The sequence below is a fragment of the Oryzias latipes genome, chromosome 15 (assembly GCF_053564925.1).
Source record: "Oryzias latipes strain Hd-rR chromosome 15, Olatipes_Hd-rR_3.1".
Classification (NCBI taxonomy): domain Eukaryota; kingdom Metazoa; phylum Chordata; class Actinopteri; order Beloniformes; family Adrianichthyidae; genus Oryzias; species Oryzias latipes.
In genome coordinates, this window is record NC_136251.1 from 16,947,098 (window position 1) to 16,957,246 (window position 10,149).

Sequence of the window (10,149 nt, forward strand, 5' to 3'; positions counted from 1 at the left end):
ATCCAGACATTGACATCTTTTACAGTGCTTTGCTTTAAAGCTGCATCTGGTTTTTATCACTGTGGTTTTCTCTGTTTCTTGACTGCAACGTTTTTGCTCCGGACTGAAAGCCAGATGGAGTGTCTGCATGGTCATTTTCTTGTATCCTCATCTCTGTAAATTGCGTATGTGTGTTCATGCGAGATGAACAGGTGATGACCCTCTGAGTCCTTCATCGCAACCAGAGGCGTCCACTTTCTACTTCTGAACAGTCGTTGAGAGGAGGCTGCAATCAGGGTTCTGCCGTCGCCTCCTCTGTTGTGATTACCGTCTGTGATTATGACACTACACTACGACCTCCTGTGTGTGTGTTGCAGTGACGCAGACCGCCACTGCAGAGGTTGAAGCTGGAGGAGAAAAAAAGAAGATGGCAAAGTGCTGTCTGACATTGAAAACCCATTGAGCTGGAGCTGTGAACAGTGTTTAAACAGCTAATAATGGAAATAATTGTCGAAGGAATGAGTTTTGCTGAAATGAGTTTATTTATTCATCTGTGGTTTAAACTCATGTAAACATATGGTGAACATATTTGGCTGTGTGTTTAACTAAATTATGACAGTTTTGAGGAAAACAATGACCAATTGGGTAATTTTGTGTTGAGGAATACTTTACAAAAAACACATTTAGCCTTTTTTTTAACAGTCTTTAAGTGTAGATAGTTAAGAACTATTAAAGACAAAAGCAAATATTTGTCATTATCACAAAATTAAATGGGATTGTTTTTATTTTTTTTATTTGCACATTGATGCTAACTTATCTTACACTTTTATATTTTCATTTATAGTCAAGCATTTGAAAGCAAAAAAAAAAAGTAAAACTTACCTTTTATAAATAGATGATTATTTGAATCCAGGGTTTCTGCAGTTCTTTTTTCTTAAAGCATGTTACCATGGCAGCATGGTGGAGGATAGATCATTATACCGTAAAGCACACAGATAACACAACTTGCGCAATGATTCTAATGAACTACGCAAGAAAATTGCATTGATTTACTGCATATTTTCTTCTTTACCCTTGACTTGTCTTGCGGCTAAAAAGTGACCCACCACCATGTTTAGTCATAGAAAAAATAACGTAACCTCTCCTTTTTTCAATTTGAAATGTTATAAATTTCCCTAAACTGACTCCATCATTAGAAAAAGACACACTTTGTCTTTGTTCATTTTTTACACGTGGGCTGTACACTATTAGTTTTGTGGGTCATTCTTGATCCGTGAATTATAAAAGCATTTGAACACAAAAAAAGGTCAAAGGCCACACACAAATGCTCTAAATCACAGATGCACACACCTACACACCAGATCCCCCCCAAGGCTTCAGCTGAGTTGGTCAGAAGGAAAAGAATCCAGTAGAAGAACCACAGGACAAAAATGTGTGTGCAGTACATGTCATAATTTTAAGATCAGTCTTTCCCTACAACAATAAAGCAAAGAAAATATGAAAATGTACTTGTTCTCAATCAAAACACTTTTATGAACAAAACTTTGTATGAAGCATGATTTGTCACAAAGTCGCTTTTTTTTTTTTTTTTTTTTTACATGAAATGTATTAACATTGCATCGGATTTACACTTAACAACGTAAGCATAGTTTCCCCCTGTCCCTGTAATGATCATAGGATGTGCAGAACTAACGCATTTCAGTCTAACACTGTTGAAATGTTCCCAGGCTGAAGAAAAACTTTAAGAAAAACAGTTGAATCCAATAATTTCCAATGAAACGGCAAACCAGTCAATGGCATCAGTCGTCAGGGTGTCTTCAAAATGTGTTGTTAAAAAGTATCTAAGGTTCTAAACTGAGGAGAACACAGCATGAGCCACGGGGCTGCTGGACAGCAGGTGACATGAATTAGACTAATGGGATCAGGTGGAATCCAAAGTGACATTAACAGAACCACTGAGCATTTATAAGATCAAATTGTGTGGAAGTTTTATCAAACAGCAGCTGCTGATCTGTTCTCTGGTTCTTTGTGCTGTTTGGTGCAGAAGTAGTCATGATGGCTCTATGTGTTATGAAGTAAGTCATCTTGTTAACTTCTTACTGGTAATACTTTGTGCTTTTATTCCTTTGTTTACTCATGTTTTCTATCTAAACAGGTCCTCCTGGATTGTCTTTCTTCTCTTCAGCCTTGGAGCTTGTATTCCAGTAAAACAGGGTAAGTAGATTTTTTTTTTTTTTTTTTTTTTTTTTAAAGTGAACTACAGTCTTTCCACTTTTCTTCAGGTCAAAGTGGAACAGGTTCACTTTCTGGATTTGGAACTGCTAGCTCTGGATATTCTGGTTCTGGATCCGACATGAATCTCTTTGACCAGCAGCTTGCCAGCATTGCTCACTTTGTTGCTGAAATCTTGCGCTTCATGCCCAACCGTCCTTTCCCACGTGATGCCTGGACCTCTGACCAGGTCCCTCTTGGCACAGTTGAGCAGCGCCCTCTGTACCCTTCTTCCCATGTGGTTAAGACCAGCAGTGGCTACCAAAGAGCTCGGGACTTCAACTCTGATGCCAAGTACACCGAAGACTTCTTCGATCACATTAATGTAGATGGAGGAAAACAAGAAGGCTCCTCAGAAACTGGATCTAAAGGACAGAAGGGCTACTGAGGTAACTTTCACTATTGCTGAAAACAAGAACTTAAATATTCTATCCACTAATTTTCATCTTTTGCAGGTACTATGGCATCAATCATTGTAGATGTAATAAATTTGTCGCACTTAAGTTGAGTTGTCTCTTTACTTAACCTATGGGTCTCTGTGGATTTCTTGCCAACTGTTAAAAAGCATAGGATCTTTATTAGTGGAAACATGGGGCTGCCATATGTTCAGTCACAACCTCCAGTACCATGCCTTCTGTGCCATTTAGGCTCAAACTCTTAACTGGAGAAAATACTTCAACTCAAAGTTACCTTAAGGAGATGGATATCTTGAGGGCCAGGGTTAGCCAGTGCTGAGACTTCTACAACCTTGGTGTAGAAAAGATGACCATGTCTTTCAAACCTGGACTTAAGTCTTTGAAAATACAGAAACTTTAGTGACCCTTAGATATTACAGCACTTGGCGTAGTCAAGTGGCTAATTTTTATTTTGAGCCAAGGCACACCAGCATCCAAAAATTTGGGGGGGGTGGGAGGAGAAACCCGGTCTGTATTGTACAGTCCCAATCTCACTAGCATTTTTGTGATTGTGACAAAGCTGGGAGTTGCAGCTGTTTTCTGTAATTTTTCAACTAAATTGCTATTTTAAATTTCTGAAAAAGAGCTAAAGCTGCAGCTAAATAGGTACCGCCATTATGTCAGACTCAAAGTGTACAATCTTTTTCTTCCCAATTACTCAGGGTTTTATCAAGGCCTGTTTGGATGAACATAGAGCTGATATCCTGGAGAAAATACATTTTTTTTTTTTTTTTTTTTTTTAGATCAGTGGAAGCACAGCAGTTGAAAAACATTGTAGTCAATGTTGCCAGATTTCTCCCAAAATATCTGGCAAATTGTGCACTTAAGGTGCATATGAAATGGCAAACATATAGCAATAAAGCTCTGACAAAAGCAGTGGATCTAGGATTTTACCTCGTTTGCATAGGAGTTCTGACCACATCTGCATGCAGGTTCAGCTGGAAGTCTGAGTTTTCCTAAATCCTGAAAACTGTTTTTGTGCTCCATCTCTGTTGTGAAAACTGCCATTTTGCTGTTCAAATGGGAAAATGTACAACTCTCATCCTATTTAAAATGTTTGCCTATCACTGTGTGGTCCATAAACCTCTTGGATTGGTTACAGTTTCTGATGTTTCATCAGCTCAAAAGTTGGCAGATAAATCACATTTAACATGGAGTGGTCTCTTAGAATGTACTGTTTGATGTGACTTTGTAATATCAACAGTTTAGAGATGCATTGTGTCACAATATTACATGAAGCTCCAAAATCTACAAGTATTTTTTTCTAGTTGGTCATTAATGTCATTGTTCTTTCTGTGATCTTCAATAGTAAACATCATTTAAAAGCTGGGAAATGTACTGATAGCCTCCTTTTTTGACTCTGAGACAAAAGCAGACAAGAAAAATGAGTTTCACAGACTAAAGCGGATGAGTAACCTGGATGTTGATTGTCAGAGCTCTAATTTGTTTACCATCTCGGCCTAAAATAATAATGAAAACAAGTCTGGCTTGGGGGCAATGTTGTCACTGCTGTATCTTGATTTCACTTCTGCTTTAAGAACTTGCATCACTGTGTACTTCACATCTTTCACCGTACAAGAGTTTGATGTGTTTTTAACTCTGTTCTTTTGTCTGTTTTTCAAATCATTCAAACTTTCAGATCACATGAAACTTTTTTGTCTTTAGTTTATTATAAAAACAAGATATCCCGCAAATGTACCAGAGCTGCAGCCTGAACAACCCCTTTTTCCAGACTGCTGTGATGATGCACTCTCTGAGATTGCAGTAGCGGACACCTGTAAGGTTCAGAGGTGTGGTCCACGTGTGGTCACTAGGTGCCTCAACTCCGTTTCATCTCCAGAGCTGACTGGAAATCAAAGTAACACAAAAGGATAGTGTAGAATGAACCAAAAACATCAGATCAAGAAAACAAGAATGACAAACACAACAGTGTTATAGTATTTAATCTAACAAATGAGTCTAATCTTTTCTTGCGATTAAGTTGTTTCTTGCCTCAGAAATAGGATTCTGTTTTAAAATTCATTTAACAGGATTTTTTTATAAACATGTTTAAAATACTTTCTGGGTCTTTTCATGTAATATAATTATAAATGATATAATTTATATTATATGGTATACATTTATATGATTTATATAGTTAATGTTGAGCAATGGTTTTTTTCTAGCTAATATTTATAAAACCCATGCATTCATTCAGTAATGTTAGAAGACAAAACTACAATAATAAAAATTGTTGAATGACAACCACATGAAATCAAACCAGGAAACTAGAATCACAAGAACAAATATGAGAAATGTTTTCACAGTAATGCACACAATGGGGCAAAAAGTATTTGACAGTCACCAATTCTGCAAGTTATCCCTCTTTAAAAAAATTGACAAGTCTGTATGTTCATTATACTTCATATGTGAGAAACAGAATGTAAAAAATAAATAAATAAGCTAATTTTTTTATTATATTTCAACATTTTTTTTGTAAAGGTGCATTAAAAAATGTTTGGTCTTTAACAAAACTTCTCAATACTTTGCAATAAAAGGTCAAATGTTTCCTATTGTTCAGGGGTGTAGAACTCCAACCCTCAATCGCCAAAGTGTCTCCATGTTTTTCAAGTATCATTGCTGATTACCTGGTTCAAGTGTGTCAGACAAATTTGAAACTGCCAGATACTGTGTATGTTGAAAATCAACCAGGAAAGCGGCCATCTGTACCAGGTTTGCAAACACTATTTTCACCCATTTTTCCGTGTAGATCTTCTTAAGACTTATGATGATTTAGGGCTGTTGCTGGCAACATAGACTTTCAACTCCCTCCACAGATTCTTAATTGGACTGGGGTCTAGAAACTGGCTAGGCCAGTCAAGAATATTGACTTTTTTTGGAAGCCACACCTTTGTTGGCAGGGGGATGAGTTTGGGATCATTATCGTGCTGGAAGATCCAGCCAAGTTTCATCCTGGATACACTCACTAATGGAAGTAGGAAATTGCCCCAAATCTCTTCATATATGGTCCCATTCAATCTTTTATCAATACTGTTCAGTCACTAAGGCCTTTGCAAAACAGCATTTTCTGCATCATTTTACCAATAAAATCTTTAAAAAAAACTTTCAATGTAATTTTCTTGATTCTTTTTAACATTCTGTCCCTTACAGTTGAAGTGTACCGATGATGACAACATTTTTAATTTGCAGAATCTGTAACTGTCACATGCTTTTTTGGCTCACTGTATGAACTTGGCAGGCTAATATGCCCTATTCTCACTCAATTATCAATTCATTAAATACAGTAAATATTGTTGCATTGCAACTTTACAGTATTTATAGCAATTAAATAAAACTGCCTATCAGAGAACTTCTACACATTGCTTTTATGAAGAGCAGGAAAATCTTGCAGGAGCACTGTTTGACCTTGTAATGTTTCTACTACAGTAAAAGAAAATCCCCAACAATACAGCCTACAAGACCACTGCAAAAAATCAGTAATGTCAATTTAAACCTTATGAGATAAAAAACACAATCGTCACATGATTTTTTTCCCCTCAGAAAGTTTTCATTCTCGAGAGACTAAGAGCTGATCTTGCTATTGGTCAGCTAAGTTATTCTCTGTCCAGTCCATCTTGGGGGACTTGTCCTGGTATTATAGCCTCACTCTCCAGGCCCCCTGCTGACGTGACTGGTGTGATTGTTTCCAGTGAAATATCAGTGTCGTCCTCCAGCTGCACAGCGGCAGGAAGCAGCAGCAGCCCATCATGGCTAGGTGAGCCATTTGAGATGATTGATTCCTCATCGAAATGCGCTCCCATATCTCCCAAGGGGTCAGAACCAACGCTGAGAGTGTGAGGGCCTTTCTGTGGCTGAGCAGGGACCAGCGCCTCCTTGTGGAATGTTGTGTCATGGTGGTAAGAAACCAGCTCGTTGCTGAAGTTTACAGCTTCCACTGTGTTGTTTGAACAGATGCGGTTGCAACCCAGAATGGTGGCAAAAGCTCTCCGGAAGTCGGCGTTGAAGGCGTAGATGACAGGATTGAGAGAGGAGTTGGCCCAGCCAAACCAGACGAACACGGTGAATGTGGTGTCACTGACACACGGTGGGTCGCAGAACGGGACAGTGCAATTCAGGACAAAGAATGGCAGCCAGCAAAACACAAACACGCCCATGATGATTGAAAGTGTCTTCAGAACTTTGGTTTCCTTCTTAAACGATGACTTTAGGCAGGCTTCGTCGTTGGGCCGGTGCTGCTGCTGCAGGTTCCTGCTCATGCCGTGACCCTGGTTTTGTGCCTGCTCGGCAGCCCGCTCCAGAGACGCAATCCGACGGATTTGGGTCTGAGCAATGCGGTAGATCCGGGTGTATGTGGCGATCATAATTACCACGGGGATGTAGAAGCTGATGAGAGAGGAGGAGATGGCGTAGGTTTTATTCAGGTTGGCCACGCAGCTCATGCCAATGATGGGAGTTGCATTGAAGTTGCTGGTATTTGTGAGGTTTTTCTCACTGGTTACCTTTAGAGCTCCCACATCCTCCATCACATCCTCCTCTCCAGCACGGTGCCAGTTCAGCTGCACTGGGATAAAGGAGATAAGAATTGACAATGTCCACGCAACTCCAATCATGACAAAAGCCACCCGGTGGGTCATCTTTCGCTCATACTTAAAGGGGCTTGCAATCGCCCAGTACCGGTCCACGCTGATGATACACAGGTTGAGGATCGAAGCTGTGGAACACATGATGTCAAAGGTGATCCAGACATCACAAAAGCGTCCAAACAACCAGGTGTTGGTCACCTCAGTGATGGCCTCCCACGGCATCACCAGGACAGCCACGAACAGGTCAGACACGGCCAGAGAGATCACAAAAAAGTTGGTGACTTTGGAGCGCAAGTGGCGGAACTTGATCACAGCTGCACACACGAGTGTGTTCCCGAGCAGCGTGGACACAATGAGGAGGAAAAGGATGCAGCCAACGAGGACGCGCAATCCGCGTCTCCCACCGCCGCTTTCCTCCTCCTCACCGCTTGTCCCGTCCAGCTCCGACAGGACCTCTGAGAAATTACTCCACGTGGTGTCGTTTTCCATGGCTTTCCACCACAAATATAATGATGGCTAATACAAACGTGAGGATTTTAATATCCGCACGTAAGGGGTCCTCTCCTTTTCCAAGCTGACACAAAACATTTTACGCAAAGAAAATGCGTATATATTCTTCGTTCCGGTCAGGTGCGTCTTTGGATCCTTGCTCCGGACTCCCTTTAACGCAATACAAAAAATACATGTTTAAAAAAAGGCTTTGCCCGGATATATTAAGAAAAAATTAACAAAAAGAAAATGAACTGATGTGAGTTTTTATCCCAACTGAACGCCTTGGGTGAAAAACCTGTGCCTGCGCTCTGAGGCTCCGCGTCCGCGTGACGCGCTCAGAAGAGAAGCTGCTGTTGCGCTCGCTTCTTGTTCTTCAGCGAATGGATCAGCCTCACGCAGATCAACATTTAAATATGGATTATCAACGTAAAAGGAGAATTAAAAACAGCAAAAAATAAATAAACAAATAAATAAAGGTCGTTCACAATGTATCCCACAAAAAAGAAACATTAGGAACAGAGGAGTAGAAAAGTACAAGCCAAATGCAAACTGTAAAATTACGCAGTGCAAACACAGTGAAGGACCGGAAGAAATATCATTTAATAAATACAAAGAAGACATCTTTATTTTACTACTTTCATCTTACTTCCTCACATATGCAAAAAGTGGACAACTAAATCGAGGAACCACAATAACATGACTTAAAATAAAAAGAACTTAATTTTTTTTTTTTAAATGGGCTAAACGAGCATTAAATGACAATAGTATTTTGCCGTTTATAGTATTTTTTTTGCTAATTCTGAAAGCTTATAACTTGCCCAATTTCTGTGCCTGATGTCTGCATCTTAATTTTGTGTATTTTATTCACCTTGTGTTATTCATTATTTTTTTTATTTATTTATTTATTTTCAGTTTTTTGCCAGGAGAAAAAAAACGTTGAATGAGTGCCAAGCAAGCATAAGATATTTGTTACTTGTAGAATGATTGCAACCAACTAAAGAAACAATGAATAAATAAATAATAAAGGCCAAAAAGAGGGAAGGAGGAGGACGCAATCTAAAATGACAAGAAGTTGGAAGTTTTCTCTTAAAGTTTGATTTTCACATGTTCTGCAGAACTCATTCAAAGGAAGCCATTGTGAATAATCCATACTAGATTTTTTTTAACACCACTAATAGGGGAAATACCACACTGTAGAATAAATAATTTTATCAAAGCAAAAGTTCAAACTTCTGGGTGTTGGAATTCAAATCATTCTTCAAATGAAATTAAATTTTCAAATTTTCCAAATTGTTTATAATGTATTGAAAAGTCAAATTGGAAACATCAGAAAACAGAATTAGCTGGTTTTGTGAAGCCCTCTGCTGGCCTAGTTCTGGTATTGCAAATAGTCAGAAGAAGATTATGGCGACCAAAGGATGAAGTTAGTCCACAATATTGTAGACTAAAGTTCTGTGGGTTCTTCTAAGCTGTAGAGGAACGGTTTGCTTTGGAAAAACAAAATGTATTACAAAACAATAAAGATATAAAAACAAGGGGATCTTTTTTTAACCACCTCTTTTTTTTACAATTCAATGCATTACCTGTTACATCATCATTTTTTAAGATGCTTCACATTCTTAAAAAGTGAAAACTTCTCTGTGTTTTCCACAAAGTTTTATACCCATAACACATTTGACCAGTTACATATACTGCATTTCATGTCCAATTAAGCAAGTTAAATGCAATTCTTATTCATTCATTCATCTTCTTCTGTTTATTCCCTTTCAGGGTCACGGGGCTGCTGGAGCCTATCCCGGTCACTTGTGGGCGAAGGCAGGGGGCACCATGGACAGGTCGCCAGTCTGTCGCAGGGAACTCTTATTCAATACTATTTAACTTTATATAGTGATAACCACGTGAGCACAAAGCGTTATAAAAGTTAAAAACTAATGAGAACTACAATTATCTTACTAGTTTCAAAAAAGAAGGATTAATAATAAAACAAGAAAACTAAAGATGTTACGGAAAGGAATCATCTTTACTTGTTGATACTTGCTTTTTATAGTGTTGGTTAACATGACCCGGAAAAAAAAGCATTGTTTGTTGGGGTAAAAGAAAATACAGGTATCTATCATGTCACACTCAGAAAATCCATCCATAAAATAAATAAATACATTTATTTTTGTTAGTTTGGCAAACAGGATCTCTCCATCTTGGTTCCGCCTTGCAAGGCCTCTCTTTGACCACTCCCCAAGCAGCTTTGTCCCCAACACACATGAAAAAATGTTATCTGACCTCCCACAAGTATTTTTGCCAGGTTATTGTCAACAGATAGCAGTTTATTTCAGTTCCCACTCAGTCAGCTTGGCTTTTTATGTTTGTTTGTT

General features: G+C 38.7%; 2 protein-coding genes across 2 annotated transcripts; one reads left to right on the forward strand and one right to left on the reverse strand.

Annotated features, from left to right (window-relative positions):
* Window positions 1-1,898: 1,898 nt before the first annotated feature.
* LOC101167842 (uncharacterized) lies at window positions 1,899-2,751 on the forward strand. Its single transcript, XM_004084745.5, has 4 exons — window positions 1,899-2,054; window positions 2,135-2,193; window positions 2,262-2,639; window positions 2,706-2,751. Exons 1-3 carry the CDS (start codon window positions 2,032-2,034, stop codon window positions 2,636-2,638), a joined length of 459 nt encoding a protein of 152 aa, XP_004084793.1. The 5' UTR covers window positions 1,899-2,031; the 3' UTR covers window position 2,639; window positions 2,706-2,751.
* A 393-nt stretch (window positions 2,752-3,144) lies between these two features.
* LOC101168519 (D(1)-like dopamine receptor) lies at window positions 3,145-8,146 on the reverse strand. Its single transcript, XM_020700177.3, has one exon. It carries the CDS (start codon window positions 7,775-7,777, stop codon window positions 6,299-6,301), a length of 1,479 nt encoding a protein of 492 aa, XP_020555836.1. The 5' UTR covers window positions 7,778-8,146; the 3' UTR covers window positions 3,145-6,298.
* Window positions 8,147-10,149: the final 2,003 nt, after the last annotated feature.

Coding starts and splice junctions, on each gene's coding strand:
- LOC101167842 (XM_004084745.5), top strand. CDS start 2,032: ATGATGGCTCTATGTGTTATGAA. Junction 2,055..2,134: donor ATGGCTCTATGTGTTATGAA/GTAAGTCATCTT, acceptor CTATCTAAACAG/GTCCTCCTGGATTGTCTTTC. Junction 2,194..2,261: donor TTGTATTCCAGTAAAACAGG/GTAAGTAGATTT, acceptor ACTTTTCTTCAG/GTCAAAGTGGAACAGGTTCA.
- LOC101168519 (XM_020700177.3), bottom strand. CDS start 7,777: ATGGAAAACGACACCACGTGGAGTAATTTCTCAGAGGTCCTGTCGGAG.